At 38.9% G+C, this 22319-nt stretch overlaps 1 protein-coding gene across 1 annotated transcript; it reads left to right on the forward strand.

The window, feature by feature from the left end:
* The first annotated feature begins 1462 nt into the window (after positions 1–1462).
* On the forward strand, positions 1463–21810 carry AMACR (alpha-methylacyl-CoA racemase). The gene is made up of 5 exons (XM_074856629.1): positions 1463–1783; positions 4096–4239; positions 6363–6523; positions 12131–12317; positions 20789–21810. The coding sequence occupies exons 1-5, from the start codon at positions 1534–1536 to the stop codon at positions 21196–21198; spliced, it is 1152 nt and encodes a 383-aa protein (XP_074712730.1). The 5' UTR covers positions 1463–1533; the 3' UTR covers positions 21199–21810.
* Positions 21811–22319: the final 509 nt, after the last annotated feature.

The following is a 22319-nucleotide window of genomic DNA, read 5'->3' on the forward strand; positions in this document are numbered from 1 at the left end:
ACTGAAAATCATTTAAAGAAATGCAGTGTCCCAGTAACATGATGATGTCTGTGGAAATAAACCTTTATATAGAATTGCATCTCTAAGGGAGGTGGGTAAACAAAACAAGCTAGCTTCATTTGAATGAAAATGCACATATTTTTATCTCTGCCATTTCTTGTGGGTGGCAGTACAGCAGTGGATTCAATCAGTGCCTGCATTATAGGACCAGGACCTGGAAAATAAAGGGGTATTCTGGCAATAGACCTCTTCTGTTTGTTATTGCACAGTTAGAACAAATTCTGCATTCATATTTGCAGCCTTTACACATTTTTGTGGTCCAACTAATTTAAAGAAATAAATAAAATGAGCATGGAATTGATTTTAAGGGCCTCTTTGCTGTCTCCTACCTGGTAACCTGAAATACCGGTAAGTTTGAAAAGCTGTGTTAATCCAATGCCTGTTTCATCACCTCTTCTGGATGGATGGCTGTTCCTGAGAGCAGCCTAAACAAAAACAAGACGACCATGGCCTCTAGTCAAACGTGGCTGCTTTTCTGGCAGGCTGCATTAAAAGAGAAACTCTGCATGAATGCAGGCTTTATTAAACCTGGTTTGATTTAACCAAACACAAACCCCTGTGCTCTGCACAGGGGAAACGGGAGCCATTTCTGGCCAAAGCTCCACCACGCTGCTGGCCAGGCAGAAGGCTGCCGGGCTGCTGGCCTCCATTGTGACAGTCTTCCCTTTGTGGCACCACTGAGCTAACGGCTCTGCACGGGTGAGCTGCAAGCATCAAGATCTTGATTAAAATCTGTATTTATTTAAAATCCCGGTGGCATACTTTCCACAAGCTGCTGTTCCATCCCTGTCCTGATCAGATTTATCAGGGACTGCTTAAGATGTTCCTACTCCAGCTGCAGGCTCTGCCCCTCCAGGAGAGGCTACAGCTGCTGTAGCAGGAGCAACAGATCCACGCAGCCCAGTTTAAAGGCACATCTGGTGCCAAAAAGCAGTTTTTATCAGCTCAGCGAATATCCAAGAATGTGACCCAGAAAGGCTGAGGTGCTTGTGGGTTTGGACTGTTTGCGGCAGCCCCAGGACAGGGCACACAACCGGCATTGCTGTCAGCCACCCTGTAAAACACGACGGCTGATACTGGGGAGGTTTTCCGCAAACTAGCTGCTGATTTTCACACACTTTGCTGCCTGCCCCACCCCCGGCAGCGAGAGAATGCCCATCTCCTGACTAAATCCGCGTGCGGAGGGCTACCGGGGCGACCCGCGGTCTATCACGGCACAGGCTGCCGCTCAGGAGACGGAGCGGCGGGGGATCGGGAGGGAACGCAGGCCGCTTCGGCAGGCGCGGGGCCACAGAGCCCCGTCAGGCCCCGGGGAGTGCAGCCGAGGAAAAGAGGAGAGGTGTGCGCGGGCCCGCCCGCTCCTCCGGGGACACCTCTGGGCGCGGAGCGCGTCACCGGAACCGTCCGTGCGTCGGCTGTGACCGATGATATGTCGGCGCGGGTCGATATCTCGGCGCTCGGCAGGCGGCGGCCATGGCGCTGAGCGGGGTGCGGGTGCTGGAGCTGGCCGGCCTGGCGCCGGCGCCGCTCTGCGGCATGATCCTCGCCGACTTCGGGGCCCGGGTGGTGCGGGTGGACCGGGTGCCCCGCTCCGCCGTGGCTACCGACGTGCAGGCCCGCGGCAAGCGCTCCATGTCGCTCGACCTGAAGCGACCCCGGGGCGCCGCGGTGCTGAGGCGGCTGTGCCGAGGCGCGGACGTGCTCCTCGAGCCCTTCCGCCACGGTGAGGCGGGGGGCGGCCGGCGGGGGCGGCGATGGCGGGGCGTGGGGGCAGCCTCACGGAGGTAGTGTGGTGTACGCGGGCGGTCGGGTGGGTGGCAGTCAGGGGGCCGTGGGGTGTGGTGCTGAGGGGACTCGGATCAGGCTGTGACCTCTTGAAATGCACAGAGGAAAGTGGGAACAGAACAACTTCTGGCGGGTTGTTTCGTGTGACTGGTTTCGTGTGACTGTGGGACGGGCCGGGGTTTGTGAAATTCAGCAGCCCTGCAACACCACAGGGAAGAAGCCATGGAAAGTGCTCAGCCGGGGCCTTGCCCCGCTGACTGAGACGCTGAGCAAATATCTCTGGATGGCACCAGAGGATGTCTGGGCTGAGGAGTCATGCACGAGCTTGGGCATCAGTCCTGCAGTGATTTTTCAGGCCTGCTGATGTAATTCAAGTCACATTTGTAAAGCTGGCATCTGCGTAAGATGTAGCAGATAGTGGTCTAAGTCTCAGAATTTATGATTCCTCTGAAGACAACAGATCTAACATGCTGTCTTTGTTTATAAACTGTACACAGGCAGTCATCTGGTGCTCATGCATAGGCTGTTTCAGTATTCTTGCTGTTCCTTGAGGATGCTGTTCTCTTGTGAAGACGGTCATGAAGGTCAGGTTGGATGGGGCTCTGAGCAACCTGTTCTAGTTGAAGATGTCCCTGCTCATTGCAGGGGGCTTGGACTAGATGACCTGTACAGGTCCCTTCCAACTGGAACCATTCTGTGATTCTGTGATCATGCCTCAGTGGGGAACTAGCTGAAGTGTTTTGGGGTTCCTGCAGTCAGTTTTAGAAATAGAAGGCTGTATCAGTTAAACATCACACATCATAAACAAGTTACATATTCTGTGTCACAGATAATGCTTTTTCATTCTGAAAATGGTTTTATGATTGTGATGTTTTTTACCTTAAGACTTTTTTGTTTTGTTCCTCAGAAGCTGTGCAAACAAAATTAAGACATTAAATTCCATTCTTCACTGTAGCTAGTTTCTTACTATTTAGTTTGGGTTTTTTTCTTATCACAGAAATTTCTGTTTTCTTTGGTTTTAAAAGCACTTTTTTTTTTTTTTTTAAATCTGGAAATGCAGGTAATCTTGTAACTAGACACCAGGTTTTATGGGCCTGTAACTGAACTATGAAAATCTGTGATCCAGCATGAAGCTGGTGTGAACCAGTGACAAGATGAGAGCCCAAGTGGCAGCAGAGTTTCTCTAAACACACATGTACCATTGACCTTCCGACAATGACTTTGTGACACCAGGGTTATTTGGCACCCAGTTTTCACTTATGCTTTTGAAATTCTTGCTCTTTATTAAATTTCACTGCTTTCTTCTTGGCATTAATCACATGCCACTGCCCAGTAAGTAACATGATAGAAATAGTTCTTAAGGTATTTGAAGGTTTAGTAATACTATGGCCTAGTCCATGAAACAAGTTGCGATAATAGATTCTGGGGCAGAATAGCCATTGAAATTACATTAACCATTCCCCTCCAAAGTGCGTCTCCCTGCAGTGCCAGTATGGACTGTAGGACATAGTTTGACCAAGCTCCACTGACCCAATAAAAATCCATAATTTATTTGCAACTTGAATTTTCTTCTTTTAAAAACCACTATTTTATAACTGCAAGATCAAAATTTTAGCCTTGATTACTGCAAACCCATGCTGACCAACCTACATTTCATTGATTTCTAAAAGTTCCTTATTCTCTGCATTACAAAAGAACACGTTTTCTTCTGTGCGGTTGTTGCAGATCTGTTGTAGAATAGTGGCACGGTCCATTTGCATCAGTGAGTTAAAGGACAGAGGAACACACGAGGTACTGAGAGGCTAATATGGTGAGGAAAGAATATTCTAGTGAAAGACTGAAGCAATTGCAGGTCATTTTAATGTGGAATCCAGAAGAGTTTACTTTTTTTTTTTTTTCCTTTTCCTCCCCCGAGTCTTTGGTAGCTTTCTGTCCCATTCAACAGTACAGGGATTACAGCAAGCTGTCTGGCAATCTTTTGGGGAAGTAAAACTGGAAAAAAAGCTGAAAAAGAAGGGACCTTAAAACTTATTTCCACTTAATTGGCTTGTATTCAAAATGTATGCAGTATGTTGGTAATTGCTAACATTCTGGCTTTTCACACTGTAATATGGATACTGAATTACAATATATTACTTCATAAATTGCAGTTCAGTTCTGTTGTCGTGTAATTTAACTTTGAACCATATATATTTTGAGTCTTATTAAAAATAAATGTGAATTAGGATTCTGTGTCTTTGTCTTTTTAAGGTGTCATGGAAAAAATGGGGCTTGGTCCAGATGTCCTTCTGCAGGAGAATCCCAGACTCATCTATGCTAGACTTACTGGATTTGGCCAGTCTGGAAAATATGCCAAGTGTGCAGGTCATGACATCAATTATTTGGCTTTGTCAGGTAGGCTGTAGAATTTCCTGTCAAATAAGTTTTTTTCCCCACTTAAATCAAGGTGCAAGAATTTATTGAAAGGTTATTTGCAGATAGCTCAAGTTACCTGGGGTGCAGTCTGATGAAATAGCTGATCAGATCTGAAGCGTCTCTGTCTGTGAAGGGAGGCTTTTCTTCTCCTTCTGTGTGCTTCTCCCTGCTCCTTTCTCTTAAGTCAGCTCTGGTGGTTGCTTAACCCCCCTGTTAGCTCCCTCACAAGTCAGAAACTGGCCAGGAGAAATAAGGATGTTTTTCTGCCAGGTTATTGAGGTGAAGCAGTTCATTAAGGGATCCAACAAACATAAAAAGTCAGAACAAGAAAGGAGGAACATGGACTGCACGGGTTTTTCATTTTGGCAGCAGTAGTGAGCTGTTAGACTGGATCAGCATGTCTTCCCAGGCTACACAGTATTTTCCTTCCTTTGTGGTATTTTATCTGAATAAAGTTTTTCTCTTTGAAGAGAGGACTGAAGTTTTCATGCATTTTTGTCTTTCTTCAAGGCCTCTCTCCTGGAAAACCTGTGTGTTTATAATCCCCAAAGGGCTACACATTATTTTGCATGTCTGTGAGCAGCTTTTTTTGAGTGAAGAAAACTAGGCAGCCTAACCCATTTGAGCTCTTGTGCATTTCTGCTGTAAATATCTCTCCATTGATACTAACCAAAAGGAAAGCAGGCTTAAAATAAAGTGGCAATGCTATCTTTCCTTAAGGTGTTGTAGACGGTATGCTGGTTTTAAGTGTCACGATTCTACAAGTGTGTAGTAACAAACAATAACAAAATTACCCAACTCTGGTGATAGCAGTCAGTGTCATGCATGGCCCAGCTACTGCTGTTGACACTGCTTCTGTTTCTGTTGCTTCTGTGAGCCTGCAAGGGAGGTGCAAAAGTGGCCCAAAGCTTCTTGTCTTCCCACTGGACACAGCATTTCTTTTAGTCCCAGCAAAGGGCCAGAGCAGAGGCACTGCAAATGGGGTGATCTGGTATCACCTACTATGGGTTTCATCTTCCTAAAATCATTTTGCTTGAAATTTCACATGTCAAGTTCTTCTGATTATTTAAAAGAAACAGGGCAAGGTGTTTGGGAGGTATCATTCCTCAAAATGAGATCTTATATTCTGAGAATTTTCCTGATGAGCTTTGCCTTTTTTCTTTAACTAAAAAGTCGCTTGCATTGGAAACTCCAGATATAAGTTAATGTGTTAATCTGCTGGTGCCCGTGACAGCCTTTAGAATGTTAAAAGTGAGGTTTTAGTCAGGAACAGGGCTTTATGCTAGCACTACAGGGTCTGGAAATTTCTTTATACTGTGCACTCAGATGCTTGCACTTAGTGCATTAGACCATTAGCTAACTAAACAGTGCATCAGAGTCATGCAGTTCTCAGGAAATTTTGACCATGTGTGCTTCAAGTCTCAGATCTTAGACTACAGGCATAGGAGAGATATGATCATACTGCAGAGTTTCTTGCCTGCCCAAAGGGAGTCGCTATGAGGGAACTACAAAGAGTAAGGTGACAGTAAAGAGGTTGTTCAGGATGGCAGAGAAATGCTAACAGATGCAAAGCTCTTTCTGAAGTAAACTGACTTAGCCTTTGCTCTGTTCCCTTTCATTTCTACATAATTGCTGGTATGAACATAGGTTCCCTGTGTCTGTGTTGTATGCAGTCAGAGGTAATCTTTCTGTGTTATTCATGCGTTTTTTTAATACCCAAAGTTTTTTTTTTTTTTCCCAAAGGTAGTTGAAGAAGGAGGATAGGACAGAAGTGTAGTTTTTGGTGTGAAATCCTTTGTTATAATGTTTTTTGGATGAAATTTGTCCCTATAGAGCTAAATTATCAATGGTTTATCTGTGAGACTTTTATTAATCTCTTCAATTAAATGCATCTTCACTGATAAGATTTCATATATTCTATCTTTTTGTGAATTAAAGAGTAAGTATTTGCTAAGACACAGCCGACTAGAGACAGAAAACTGTTGGTAGAAGTTTGCTTTATCCCTTGTTTGAAAAGAATGAAACTTTAATTGTAGAAATGTAGAAATGAATGTTTATAATTAATTTTATACTTCTGTTTGTTTTGTTTGCTCTACTGTCAGGAGTGCTGTCCAAGCTGGGTAGAAAAGGTGAAAATCCTTATGCACCCTTAAATCTTCTGGCGGATTTTGCTGGTGGAGGTGTCTTGTGCGCATTTGGCATTGTTACAGCCCTTTATGAACGTACCAGATCTGGCAAAGGGCAAATCATTGACGCAAGTATGGTAAGTTTGGTCTAAAGGTAGGTGGGGTTTCTGAGGTTGCTTGCTTGGGTTACTTTCCCAGTCTCAGTGTGTAAAATGGAGGAAATAGGAGCTATTTGTAAGGTTTAAAATTGATAACTTGGTCAAGGGAAAGTAAGTAATACATAAAATAGCTATTACTTCATGTTCAAGCACTTTTTACATATCCCTGTTGCCATAACATCCTTAAGACATGGGACACCTACTGTGGCTTTCCCCCTGCACCATTCCCTCTCATTCCTTTTACCGGTTGCCTTCTTCACAAAATACTAACTGTATATATTTGATGAGTAAGCTTGGTGTATGAAGTAGGGTATCTAATAAACAATTAACATTGTGCATAGCAGCAAACATGAGGATCCTAATAAAATGAAGATTTGCAATAGCTTTATCCAAGATACATCTGCTTATGAATTTGTGACAGGTCGTGTCTTATTAGAAGCACCGTGTCCTCGAATAATTACACTGCCATGGGTTATTTCCAAGAATTGAATTTCAAACAGTTTGCATTTGTGGTGGTTTAGCCCCTGCCAGGGTCTGAGACCACGCGGCTGCTGCCCCTCCCCCACAAAGGGAGTGAAACACAAAGCCCCAGGCTGAGATAAGGAGAAGTTTAATACAACAGTGCAACAGCAACACAACAAACGGCAACAATAACAATAAGAATAACAGTAATAACAATGAACAGAGCAAAATATCTACCAATACAGCAGTGAGAACAGAGCAAATCCCACAGTACACGCGGTAACCCCTTGTCCCGCTTCGGGGGTGCATGGTATCTGACTAACCCAGCTAGAGCTCCCCCCCACTGCTGGGGAAACTTAACCCTATCCTGGCTAAACCAGGACCGCATTAATGTACTATAAAATATAAAATAAATGAAAGGCTGAATGAGCTTAATAATGAATACTATGGATTTTTTCATTGCAAGGCCACCCACTTACAGAGGAAAAATACATGTTTGCATTTATCCATGAAACCTATATTATATACAAGTGTTTTTTTCTCTCTGTCTGTTTTTCTTTTTAAAGACCATTGCAATTAAAATGGGACCTCCCTTCAAGATGTTGTGATACAGTGAAGGCTATCATTTGGACTAATATAAATTTGATATATATTGAAATATATATATAATTGAATATATTAAAATATATAAAAATATATATTTATAAATTTATATGTATATATGTTTATATATACATTATATATATACAAAATATATATATGAATTGAATATATATTGAAATACATATATCAATATAATTGAAATAATATAAAATGAATATAAATTGGAAAAAATTATATTAATTGAAGAAAATCCCTTTGTGGAAGAGATCTTGAAGATAGAAGAATAGGAAGAGATGTTAGCTGTCTTGACTTGAGAAAGTTTTTGACAAATTCACATGACAGTCTCAGAAACTGTCCTACATGAAAATTCTGTGGGATCAGTGCAAAACTGATTGTTTTAAAAACATTTGCAAAAATGTTTTTACCCTGACAATAGTTATTAGTAGTTGATCGTCGAAGTGAAAAGCTTATCAACTGGAGTTCTACAGACATCTGTTGTTTTGTTTTCACTGTTTTCTCCAATAAGCTGAATAATGGATGAGTGATTGTGTTAGTAAATTTACTGATGATACGTGTGTGGGAAGAACTACAAGTATGTTGGACATTTGGATTAGAATTGAAAATGACCTTTTCAAGTTGGAGAAATGACCTGAAAAAAATTGGCTGAAATTTATGGAGACCAGTGGTCTGTAGTCCTCTTAGGCAAAAACAATTAGCTGCACAAATGCAGTATGAGAACAATTGGCTGCAAAACAATCCTGGGGTTTGTAGTAGTCACAAGCTGAACATGAGTCTACAATATCATGCTGTTGTAAAACACATACACACTGTATTAGGATGTATAAGCAGGAAATAGAGCCAGCAAACTTTCTGAAGTAATTCTTCTAACCTATTCAACATTTACAAGGCCTCAGGAAAATACTGTTTCTGATGCTGGCCATCATCTTTGAAAAAAAATGACCAATTTGAGGAAATCTGAGAAACACCACAAAAATGATGTGAGTCTGAAAATATGACCTACAAAGAAAAATTGAAGGATTTTTGTATATTTTTGAACCAGAAACTGTGGAGAAGTGTGGCAAGTCTTCAAATATTTAAAAAGACATTTCTTGAAGTTTAGAGTATTACCTTATTTCACTATCAGTAGTTTAAGTCATTAAAAGAATTTGTTATAAGAAAATCAGTGTAAGTCCGGTAATGTCTTGGTGAGATCTGTGGCTCACTGGAAATGGAATGTGTATAGGTTTTTGTGGTTTTAAGACATCAAAACTTACCTCTTTCAGTTTTTTCTTGTCTCATTATATTTGCGGAATTTACAGTTCCCTGCTGATGTTCCTGGTGTCCTGTGAAACAGATGTAATATTGTCCAGTGTCACAGCATGTGCTTTACCTGACATCTTATTATGTTCCTTTCACCTGAACAGACTTTCAGTGAGACAGTTAATGAAAAACATACATGCATCATCAACAGCAAAGACAGTTAAATAGACTGGGTTGATGACCCTGTTTTTATATATAAGTTTGTTTCATGGAGGTAGATATTTTTAAAATCACAATACCACAGCATTTCAGCTGTCATTTCATTTTAACATTCTTTTTTATTTAATAGCCCTGTTACTTAAGTTGTTGTACAGTTTAGGTAGTCTCAGTGTTAACAGCTCTGACACACGGTGGAATTTTCTATAGTAGAAGAGGGAGAATTAATTTCTTTTTTCACAGCTTTGTGTCCTCAGGATTTCTTTCATTGAGTTTTCATCTTCATAGATTGTTTTACTGACCACTTGTTTATTTTTCCCCTTTTATTGCAATGTCTATTTTTCAGAAGTAATCTAAAAAATTAAATATTTCTTGTCTTTGAGATTAGTAATTCTGAATTGAGATCCAAATTTTTGTGATAGAAGAATTTGTTATTTATCTTTTATTTCTAATTAATATACTGAAAGCTGAAAAATGCTTTGGGTGCATTATTATGATCAGTAATAACACACATGAGGAACTCCTCTAGTTAGTGAAACTGAACTGGTACAAGAAGAGGTTAGGATCAGGCCAAGGGCTAGATTTGCATCACCTATTCACAGTGTCCAGTGTTATTGTTGCACTGCATAAAAAGTAGACACCAGGGCCTGTGTTTCCAGGTATCTACCTCAGAAGAATTAAATGCCTGGTCTGAATTGATTCATGTTAGTTACTGTCTCTTCTCATTGACTGTATAGGGATCATAGGTATCTTACAGTGAGGCTGATAGTTCCTGTGTGCTGAGTAGGACGTGGAGTGGACACTGCAATATGATACAGTAGGCACACTTGTACATCTGCTTTCTTGCACCACACTGGAATAGAGGCATGTGAGTCAGGGCCACACTTTAGGTTCACTCAAAAGTCAGACACAGAGTCTTCTGCTGATGGTAGGCATCTGACCAAACATGACACACTCTTTGTGAAAAGAGCCACAGTAGAAGATGGTGGTAGTGATCACTTGCATAAGAGTCTCATGGCAAGACCATTTAGCTGTCCAACGGAAGACTGGCGTTCCAGTTTTTTCTCAGCCTGGAGGTATTTAAAACCAAAAATCCCACATTGTAGAGGCATTCATCAGTCACAAGGGTAAAGATTAGGTTGGTGGGTTCGTTCTCAGTTTTGTTTGAACTGTTTCACTCTGCAGAAGGAACAGAAGACTTATGGAGCAGACAGGTCGCCTAGCAGGGTGATGCCTCTGGATTCTTGTTCTGTTTCAGAGTCTGCTGATGCTTTTAGCTTGAGGGAGCCATTAAGTGAAACACATAACTGCTACTGTAATCATTCTGCAATTATGGCTAAGTGGAGTCTCCCCAGGTTGTCCTTTTCATGTTTTGAAAGAAAGCGACCACATTAGTGTGTGTGTGTGTGGTGTTATTTGAGCATACCTTTGGAAGTTTGGTGCAGATGTTAGACACATTTTCACTTGTCTCTGAATTGCAGTGGGCCTCACGCATAAAGTAGCTGTCCAGTTGTGCAGCCAGGGATATTTCTAAAGGCCCTATACCGGTCCAAAACAGATGTGCTATTTTAAGTGTTTCCAGGGCAAGTAGCGCTGTGCATAGGTATTGGAAGTAGTTCCGTCAGCACCAAAATCTAATTTGGAGTTAGAGTTTATTCTGATATTATCCTCATATATTATTATCCTTACTTCCAATGGTTTCTGCATATTTTTGTTAATATGAGCAGTGGAAGATCAGATCAGTAGTAAAGCAAACACTATTTTGATATCCTTGCAGTCATTTTGCAAACATGTAGATGAAGGTATACATTATTTTATCATATGAAGGTACTTTATTTGACTGTAACAGACAAGCAGGACAGAAGTATTCTTGTCCTTGTGGTGGGTACATGAGAAAGAGGCCGAGTAATACACATTAAATGAACAACCCTTCATGACTGCATCCTGCAAAGATTTGCATGTTTTAAATTCTTGCTTAGAAAGGTAGAAACTAATAGATCTTTCCACATGAAAATTCAGTAGCTTTTTATTTTGGTACAGTCTCTGTGCTTCTCTCTATAGACAATATTGGGTTAATTTTACACAGCTGAAAATGCATGTATCAAAATGATACTCAAAATGATACAGCTCAGATTTTTCTCTCTTCCACTGGAATGTTTCTGACCATATACTGTTACTGCCTCATCTTCTCTTACAGTTTTTCTAATGCAGTTGGAAGAAAATGGATTCTGCTGGAGAGCAAAACTAGGATGTGATTTTGCTTAGAAAGACGGGTAGAAGCTTGATAATTGTTGAAAGGCTGAAGAAACTGAATTTTCATCTGATCGTTCTCCACATAGCCAAAATTTTAAGGAGCAAATTGGAACAGGATTAATTGTGTTTTCTAGTGCTGTATTCATCAGACACTTGCCTATTTAGAGATTACCTTGCTAGGTCTATGTACCTGCCAGTGATGACAGTTGGAGAATTTTTGTTTTAACTTAGTGATGGAGATGCACTTCCCAGTTCCCATGGTATAAAAGAGCTTTGACCTTTGTTTTCCTTCCAGTTTTATTCTAAAAATAGCAGTCATCTTCTAATCTGCAAATTCAAAGAAGTTAATGTTGAGATAAAAATTTGACACTTAGAGGACTGGTATAGGCATCTTGATTTCCAGAGGTTTAGAAAGCTTGACACCTGTCAGATACTTAATGTTCTATGGAGCTAAGAAGCTTGTCTTAAAATTACTTACATTGTCTTTGTGAACTCCTAATTATTATAAACTTGCTAAACTATAAAACTCTGTGCGTTGAACGTGTGTTATCCATCTGAAGCTGCATTTTTACTTTTATGCTCCTTCTTTAATTCTAGATGATTTCACATATGCTATATAAACAGTAACTGAAAATTCTAAGAAATTAAAACTGCTTACCAGAGATTTTGTCATTAAAAATCTTAGCAAAGGACAGAACTGGTAGTAGTTTTTTGCTGTTTTGTTTTATGTAGAATTAAGGTAACATGCCAACTAATTTGCTGAAGCTGTTTTTTTCCCGGTAAATCTTCAAGGTAGAAGGAGTAGCATACCTAAGCTCTTTCCTGTGGAAATCACAAAGTTTGGGACTTTGGAATAGACCTCGAGGTGAGAACCTGCTGGACAGTGGTGCACCTTTTTTTGAAACCTACAAGACCTCTGATGGAAAATTCATGGCTGTTGGTGCCATTGAGCCTCAATTCTATGAGCAGTTCATAAAGGGTAGGTAGCTTGGAGCAGTTGTTTCACATCAGCAAAGCATGACTGAATGAATTCTTCAATACTTGGTTTTGATTTATGACATTGGTTAGGTTAATTTCTTTGCAAAAGCCAAACACTTCTTGAAACTAATTGGCTAGTAGTGTAGCAGTTTAGTTGACTTTCTTCTTCTAGCAATTGAATTCTTTCTTTTTCATCCCTTCTTCACTTTACCCTCAGAAAATACCCTTAAATTACAGGTTTTCTTCTGGAGTTACGGTAATGGTAGTCTGTGATATGGCTGGAGCGCTAAACAACTACATTTGGAAACCACTTTTTTCAAGGGATTGTGAACATACTTTAAAAACCAGACCTAATTCTTTGGTGTTGCAAATAAAATTTCAAGCAATTTCAGTTATTTGTGCTATATTTTTTAAAAAAATGTTTCTTTATAGAATGGAATTTTTCTACAAGCAAAGTCAGCTTTATAAATTAATTTCCACCACACAATTTCAGCTTTTAGTGTCAAGCTATGGATATAATTTTTATATTTGACTGAAGACTCTTTAAATATGACTGTAAAATATGATTTATCTCTTTGAGAAATTGGAATGGGTCATGCAAAATAGTTGTGTGATGTTAAACCAGAAATTTGCAGGTGTCTCTCTACGTTTAATCTGTGTGCTTCAAGCTTTTGATTAGATGTGCTTTTAGCTTCTTACTGGTTATTTAAAAATAATTTCTTCTGTTGTGCTCCTTTGGTAGATTATTATGCTTTCCATACAGAATATATGAAAATATAAAAAATTCAGAAAAGAATTTGGTATTTATTCTCTTTCAGTTATTCTGAATATGAAGCATATAAAAAGTTCTCAGTCTAATTTTAGTTTTGCTTAATGAGTAGAAGGAATACCAAGGAAGGGTATACATGAAGTGGATATACCCAGTGTTATATGAACCACTTTTGTATGTGCATGACTTATATGTGGTAAATCTTTGCTGAGTGAGGATGGCAGTGGTGTAGCTCCTTATTCTTGCTCAGTCTCTCCCCACTGATTGTTCTTTGAGTTGTAGCATTGATACGTGTACTGGTTTTGGCTGGGATAGAGTTAAATTTCTTCACAGCAGCTTGTATGGGACTGTGTTTTGGATTTGTGCTGAAAGCAGTGTTGATAGCACACTGATGTTTTAGGTTTGCTGAGCAGAGCTTACACAGCATCAAGGACTTCTGTGCTCCTCACACTGCCCTGCCAGCAACTAGGCTGGGGGTGCACAGGAAGGTGGGAGGGGACACAGCCAGAACAGCTGACCCCAGCTGACCAAAAGGATACTCCATACCATATGATGTCATTCTCAGCAATAAATGGAGGTGGGGGGGAGGCTGACAGGGGGGCCACTTGCTTGAAGACTGGCTGGGCATCAGTTGATTGATGGCAAGCAGTTGTTTTCATTTGCATTACTTGTCTTTCTTGGGTTTTATTTTCCTCTCTCTTTGTTATTATTTTTTTCATTCTTTTCCTTACAGTTTTTAAACTTATTGTTTGTGATACTAAACTGGTTTTATCTCAAACCATGAGTTTCTTCCTCACTTACCATTCCAGTTCTCCCCCCATCCCACAGGGGGGAAGGGGAGTGAGTGAGCAGCTGTGTGGTGCTTAGTTGTTGGCCGGGGTTAAACCATGATGATTCCTGTCACAGTCAATTACTGCCAGCTCAGTCCCAATCAGCTATGTTGTGCTAACAAGAGCATAGTCAGTGCCAGGGCCTGCACTTCTAGGAATGTTTGAAATTCAGAAGCATGGTAAAATGAAATGAAGGTATAGGGTTGTAAGGTGGGGTATGCCTTTGGTGAGCAGGATTCCAAAGAGAAATCTTTTTCTATACACTTTGGCTTTGTTCTTTTGCAGTCTGTGGTGCTCCCAAAGTTCTTGCCCGTCTGTGGCTGTAAATGGCTGCTTCTCTGTGTAGTTTAAAAAGCACTGTGCAATTGTGTAGAATATCCAAATTGGTACATGCTGATACATGAAACACATCAGGCAGGCTCCTGGAGTGTCTCAGGTACATGTCCAGCATTAAGTGCTGCCCCCAGATCAGATGTCAAGTTTGGAAGAGCCACGTCTTTGACTGAAGAAGCTGGTACTTTGTCCCTCATTGTCCTGACAACAACTTGTTTGCGAACTCCAGTTCTAAGCTACACAGTCATGAAAAAGAAAGTATAGTTGATTATTCCATACTTTGCATTTCTTTGAAATGTTATTCTCATCCAATCCCTTAAGATATTTTTGCTTGCAAGAAATGGAGTTGGAGAACAAAAATAAATATAAAACTGTATCAAAGTAAAATGTAAATCCTTGCTCTGGAAGTTTGGGAATTTGGAATTCCAATACATGTCTTCAGGAAGAATGCCTGTATTAAACAAAAAGGAAACAAGAAAAGAGTAAAGCTGCCTACTCGAATACCCATATGTTTGGCTTAAAGTGATCAAACACTGGCCTGCAGTATTCATGGCTGCAGTATTTTATTCTTCTCTAGAGATAATTTGAATAGTGCTTACTTTTAAGCTATAGGAGTGGGACAGCATCTGTATTTGTTCAAAAAGAAAACAAATTCTGTAATTAATAGAATCTGGTCTTGTTTGTCACTCTTCTTCTCTCAATCAGCCAGCCAGCTTATCTAGAAAGACTCCAGAGGTCAGGCAATATAACATGATCACTGGCTGGTCTCTGTCTTATTTAGGTAACTCTTTACTGAGGAAAATGCTAAAATTCTCTGTTTTCCTCTTAGTTGTTTCTCAGAAATTTGGAACATAAAGTTGGAGCAGCAGCTATGAATTTACCTATCTATATTGGAGCACCCACATTGGAAAACTTTATTTTCATGTTTGAAGGTATTCCTTATGGTTACAATCCACAGAAATGGCTGTTAAAATCACAGCTGAAGTTTCAAAAATAGTTATTCCAGCAATAAAGAACTGGTGTATCCATTTGTAAGTAGACAACAACTGCAGTCACAGCTGTGCTTGTGTTTCAGTCTGTTTCTGTCATATTTAAAAAATCCAATGTACAGACTACAGTCTTCTAAGGAAATTTTACTTTTTGCCTTTAATTGTATCACAATCTTTGCTTGTTTACAGTCAATAATTCTTCTTTCTTTATTTTGTAAAAGTGTGTGGTTTAAAGTATCAGATGGAACTCAAGATTTTTTTCATGATATTGCATTTAAAATAAGTGGTCTTTCTTAATTGCATTTTAGGTGCATATTATGAATTGCTCAGATTTTCACTTAGGAAATATTTATCCCCTTCAGTACTTATGGTTTCAAGCTTTCTGAAGCAATAGTGTACTAAATTAGAACAGCAGATCCTTCTTGTGTCTTAGGGATTTTTTGCTTTCTGGGATATCTGTTTCAGAAATCCAATTCAGAATTTAAGCCTTTGAATGTTATAGGGAAGGAAAAGCTGCTTGTGAGAATTGTATTGCTCTTTCACAGACCCGAGGAGCTTTGATTTAGGCTGAGTCGTCTGTTCCAGGCATTAATTCCCTGCTTTGAAGTAGTTTTAAAATTCTATGTTCCAGTTACAATTTCTGTAATTTTATTTCGTATTTTTTTCCCATAATTCTGGTCAGTTCTGCTGGTGAACTATTTGGTGCTGTTCCAGATGAAATATATTCAAAAGCCACTTTATGTCTCTCTATCCGTATTCAGAGAGTGAGTTCCTTTTGCCACTCCTCTATAATGAGAACACAAAGGTATGATTGTTGCAGATGTAAGAGGTGGAGATTTAAAGATTGCAGAATTGAGAAAGGGACATGATTTCTGAACCGTTTGTCACTGGTCACAGAATTCTGGTTAGCTGAAGTGAAACTTAATTTCTTTTGGTTTGGTTCACTATAGTGTTTCCCTGCAGAATTAAGAACCCACTACTGGACCAGTGTGCAGTTAATGACATTGTGAGGAAAGTTCTTAAGGGGTCTGCAGAGGGAAACTCAGTAAGTTTAAGAAAATACAGCATCTTAGTTTGAGAAGATGGTTGGCTTTGTAGATTGTGCTCAGCAGGGAAAATAAAATTTCTGCTTACCACAAATTACGAGTTTTTAAGAAAAGGTTATATATGAGAAACTGAAGCTATATAAAATAGATATGGTAAATAATTGCTGTAGTAGCTGTAGTATAAGGAGTTGTATTTTGGGCTCACTATAGACTATTACTGTTAACAAACATGCTGTAATCCTCTTGCTTATATTAATTTTATTACTACAAAAGTCAGCCAATAAATAACTAAAATGCTGTTGCATCTTATGAAAAATCTGATGTAAGAAACATGTGCTTCTAATGTTAAGTCTCAGTGTTTTAGCAGAAAGAGACAGAGTGTCTTCCAGCTGACCTGCAAATTGCTTCTGCAGGTTTCTCTTGATTTTTAGCAATATATGCTTAGTATTGTTGTAGCCAGACTACAAGAGGCATGCAGAACACAGTAAATTTTGATTGATTCTGTGTTACCATGTGGTGTAAACTCAGTTACATAAGGTGAACTTAGTATCACCTTACATTGATGTAGAAAGCACTAACAGTCACTAAAGTTCTGAACATGTATTTCATAGTACTCCTTTCATATTACTTTGATACTCCTGCATTGTGTGACTTCTATTTAAAAAGAAGGGAAAAAAATGAGGAAGCTCTTGAAAAATATAGTTTACATCATTATGAAGGATTTCCACAGGGCTCTCAGTTTTGTGACTGTATTGTGTACTGTATTAAAAATCTGTTAATGTACTGAATTCAATACCAGATTGTTATTAAGACATGTAAAGTGCACAGTTTCCTCATCACATTTTAGACACCCTCTGTAATACATAACGTTAAGTTTTACTTGAATTTACTGATGATAAGCCTTAAACACTGTACAAGTACTGTAGAGGATCAGGTTCTTGCTGCACCAGAAGATTTGCAATTGTGGTAATTAAATATGTAAACTTGGCGTACAGCTATGGATGCGTTTGCAGCGATGCTCTGGTAGTACTCTGGGCCTGGTCAACCTTTTGCTGAACTGTCACTTTCTAGAAAATTATTTAGTTCTGGAAACTTTGAGCAGAGAAGGAATTTTGCATAGTTACTTTAATGAACTTCACTGCTGTCTTGGAATATTCTAAAGTTCAATTCCCTCTCAGAGTGAGAATGAATTCTATTTAGAGAGAGAGCAATGACATACACCTTATGGCGGTGGTTTGGGCTAAAATTAAGGATTCCCATACTAGATGGTTCTGTTCTGTCGTGTTGTGGCAACATAATTTCAAAATTACTGTGCTATCAACATATAATTTTGAAAGGAAAATCAGCAAATTAAAGCAAGCAAATCCTGAACAAAGTTCTGCTAGGGATCCCAAATAATCTTTTAAAATAGCATGGCTGAAATAGTGTTTATTTCCAACATACCAGAGCAACTTCGCTCATTTATGTAATGAATTCTACTGTTTTCTCTCTTGAAATAGGTGCCTAATTTTACTGCAGTTTGTCTAAGAAGTTCTGTAGAAATAGAGATTTCAATTTGTTGAATTAATAAATGACATGCAGATAATATGTCAATAAAGCTATAGCATTTAAAGGAGACTTAAAGCTATATCATTATAAGGAGACATAGTTTTAATTTTTCAAAAATTTCAGAGTTGTGCTGGAGTAGGTTACTGGGCTTTTCTAAACAAAAATCCTTAGATGAAAATTTGAACAAAAAACCTTGGAAACAGGTTGTGATTGCTTTACCAGATATTCTGTATAAAAGATACTTTGCTTTTGATTATGTCGGGTGAAACCTGTCATCCTGTGGTATCCCAAACAATTCTGTGCTGTGTGTTTCCTTGTTGACTCAGTCACTCCAGCTGTGATTCTGTTTGTCTGCACCACAAACGGTTAGTACAGGCTGGAAAATGAGAAGCTGTAGTGCTTAAATGCTGTCGGTTCATGCTATTTAAAGTTGAAGTCTTCAGTGGTCAGTGGAAAATGAGCATGTAATATTAAATTCCAGGTTCTGCATATTGTTCTATTTTGCTAGAGCATGTATGGTTAGGTTCAGCCAACTTTCCATCTGGCATGATCTTCAAATATAATTGTGTAATGGGATAATAATGGTAGGGCTCTGTTCATGTTGGACTGGCTACTGGAACGCAAACCATAATTAATAAGCAAATAAATACTTATGAAACAATGTTTCCAACTGATGAGATTTCATGCATTGAGATGGAGCCTCAGATAGTGTGTTGCTACTTGGCTTTACTTATTGTGGAAGTTAAATTTGACTAAGCTCCTAGTTCTTAAGTAAACTGTATAGCACTGTTCATCTTTTAATATTGTACTTTGAAGATTAATAATCAAATTAATTTTGAAAGCATTGTTAGCTTCTATTTAATTTGAATGCACAACCAGTATGAGTAATCTTCAGCTGATCTTTTTTTAGGATGATATAAATGGTTATGAAGACTAGGTTGTAAGTTTAGTGATTTAAGGTGCATGTGACTTGGTAACTTGATAAGGACTGATGCGTACCTTGTAGCAGTTCTTATCCTGACATTTGTAGGAATCTCTCATAAGGTGTGACAATGCTTATTCTGATGGTGTTGATTTTCTTCTAAACATCAACTGCACTATTGTATTTCTAAGTCTAGAGATTGGCAATTTCTCTGTGTTTTCCTTTGCAGTACTAAAGTAAGATTTCAAAGCATGTATTTGTTTTCAAAGTTACTATTTAAGGATTTGTGATCAACAGTGAAATTCTTAAATGTTATGATAACTTGGGGGAAACTATGAGCCCCAAGAAGTGCATGTAGTAAAGTCTATGAACAGAAAGAAAGAACTTAAAGAGCAGAAGAATGGACATTATCTCCATTTCTTCTCCCCTTTATGTTTCAATAGCTGTATGTCTTCTCTTAGGGATAAGGAAGCTATAGAAACAGAAGATACAGAAAGTTTTTTCTGCCTATCTACACCTAAAGATTAGAGGAGTTCTGTGTCAATTTACCTGTAAACAGGCATCTGGTAGCCAAGCCTGGTAACAGTTGCAAGTCAAATCATCAGTCTGATACCAGATATCCAAAGATAAAAGAGAGAATGTTCAAAATTAAATTTTTGCAGAACTCCACATTTGCTCTGCCTTTTATGCAGAGCTCTAAGCAGCTCCCTTTTTTTGTTGTTTGTGAAGCATTATGATAGTTGCTCTCTAGCCTTTCTAATTTCTCACATTAACTTCTTTCTTATCCCTGCTTTTTCTGAATTTTTCCTGCTATATTCATGCTCATGAATTTCAAGATGTGGCTGTTTGGACAGCCTTCAATATACCACTTCTGTTTGATATCACAGACTCTGTTTGTACCTCTGTTTGTACTATCTCCATTCTGAAAGTGTGGTTTAATTGCCTTTTCTCTTTCTTGTTTCTTACCTCCTTTTTGAGATAAACCCTACAAGAAATAACAATTCTTGTATCTCCTTGAAGTAGAAGAATGGAAGGGTAGGGAGTGTAGAGAGCAGAATCCTTGAGAACAGAAACAGAGATGGGAAACTGGCTGCACAGGAGAGAAGTAAACTCCCCAGGGAGAAGGAAGGTGGTGCTTAGTTAAGAGAAGGACCTAGGGCTTGCCTAGTTCAGAGAATTTTCAGTACAAAGCTTGTGTGTCCATCTTCTGCTCTTGTGTTTTAGAAGGGATGTGTGTATTGCATACCTACATGGGCCATGTGACTGATCTGGGAACAGAGTTCTTAAGCAGTTAGTGAGTGTAACTCACTATGGGTTTAGCTTTTCCAAAAGCTATGGGTTAGCTATGGGCTTCACTTTTCCAAAAGACCAGCAGTGGAGAGTTGGAATCTGGGAAGTGTGCTGAAGAAGGCAGAGCAGCAAACACTGCTGGAGTCCATTTGGAGGGAGGGGGTCGAGAAGCAAGTCAGTTAGCCTGCAGGCACCTGCAGCTGAGCTACCTCATGTACATCAAGCCTGAGTATATCCATCCACAACATCTTCTCATCACTGGCCTAGAAATAACCCGATCGTGTTGGACTTCAAACACTCTAGCCTACTGAATGTCCAGCTCCAGCAGATGTACTGGCTTCTATGAGGTAAGTATGTTACTGTAGTCCAAGATCCATTCAGCAGACTTTTGTGTTGCTACTGCCAGGTAGAGAGTACAATACCTGTTAAAGAAAGATGTTCTCAGGACAAAATGTTATCCTTAGGCAGCTGCTGCTCTTATGTTTATACAACTGAGTGTTTATGGTATGTACTTAGTTAAAAGGCTGTAGCTGTTGTGGTTTAGTCAAGTAGTAGAACATTTTATTCTTCTGCTCCCTCCTCATAGATAACCTAATAAAGTTTGAAGTGACTTTCAGTTAGTGTGCTCTGCTGTGTTGGACTGCCTACAAAATATTAGCTTCTTGAGTAACATACTTAGTTGTGGGCAGCACTTGGTAATTTATCTAAGCTATACTATAGTTAAACTCTGCTTTTCTCCTTTCAGGTCTTGGGCTAGATTCAGATAAACTTCCCAGTCAGTTGAGTTTCTCTGACTGGTCTGAAATGAAGAAAAAATTTGCATCCGCGTTTGCACAGAAGACACAAGCTGAGTGGTGTAGCATATTTGAGGGTACTGATGCCTGTGTGACCCCTGTTTTATCCTTTGATGAAGTTGCCTCACATCAGCATAACAAACAAAGAAATTCTTTTATCAAAAATGATCAGGAAGAGATAAGTCCTAGACCTGCTCCTCTTCTATCAAGGACCCCCGCTGTTCCATCGTTTAAAAGAGATCCTTTTATAGGAGAACACACAGAAGAGATACTTCTAGAATATGGATTTACTAAGCAAGAGATTTCTAAACTTTATTCTGATAAAGTGATAGAATCCAATAAACCAAAAGCTAATTTATAATCTCTAACTATGCAGATCAGACAGATTTCAGGCTGATACAGTAAACTTTTATGCATTAAAATTTAATTATATGACAAATAAATGTTTGCCTGATACTGCTTTTAAATAATTTTTTTAAAATTATTGAGGTTTTAAACTTAATTGAGACAGTGGAAATTATGTACTTGTGTACCTGGAAGACCTGCAGTCTAGAATGATACCAAGATTGTGTTCTGAAGATGTACACAGTTTGCTTAGTAAGCAGCTGTAAATCTTCAAAATGTTTCTTTAAATATTGTATCCTCTGAAATGTTTATTTCTTTTGATTCTTAATTACATCGTGGCTTTGTAATAGATGTTGTAATTACATGAAGGCAATACTTTTCATAAAATACAGTTATGTAGAAGGGCTTTTTTTCTCTATCCTATCATATTAGTTAATTTGCCTTATGCCAAAATAATGATCGAAATAATGCTGTTTTCTTATGTGCTGCTGCAGAGTTATTATCATAAAGTAATTCTATTTAATAGCCTGACTACATTTTCTTAATTGCAGTCTCCTGATTATATTACATTTGGAATTTCAGTTTGCCTAGAAAATCACTTCACAATAAAATTTCTTATTTTAAAATAGCTGCCAAGTATTAATCCTTTCCCCTCTTTTTGGAAAAATGGCAGGCAGCTTAGCTGCACAGATTTTAAACAATGGTTATTCCATGGTGGTTTTGATTTCCTTCAAAATTAAACCATCGTTTCAAACAGTCTCCTTCAAGGCAAAAGAAAATAGGCTTTTAAAAAGAATTGGTTATATGGCCTTAATGCAGCTTTCTGTAGTCTGACTGTCGGGAATTATGATATGAGGAGCTGGGTTTTTTGATAATTTTGTCAGTTTACCTTGCTGAAGATTAGTTTGTTGCTTACAAAGACTTCCAAAGTTGAGATATACTTTGGCTCATTTTACACGTATCATGCCAGGAATGTCAGCGTTATTACTATAAAAAAATCTTTTACATTCTACCACATAAACATCTGCCTGGAAGCAAGAACGATCTGATAGGTCCTGACCAATTAGATAAACAGTCAACAGTCGTCATAAGTTTCCAGCTAATAATCACTCTAATGTAAATTACTGAATATTATAC

The sequence above is a fragment of the Strix uralensis genome, chromosome Z (assembly GCF_047716275.1).
Source record: "Strix uralensis isolate ZFMK-TIS-50842 chromosome Z, bStrUra1, whole genome shotgun sequence".
In the NCBI taxonomy this organism is placed as follows: Eukaryota; Metazoa; Chordata; class Aves; order Strigiformes; family Strigidae; genus Strix; species Strix uralensis.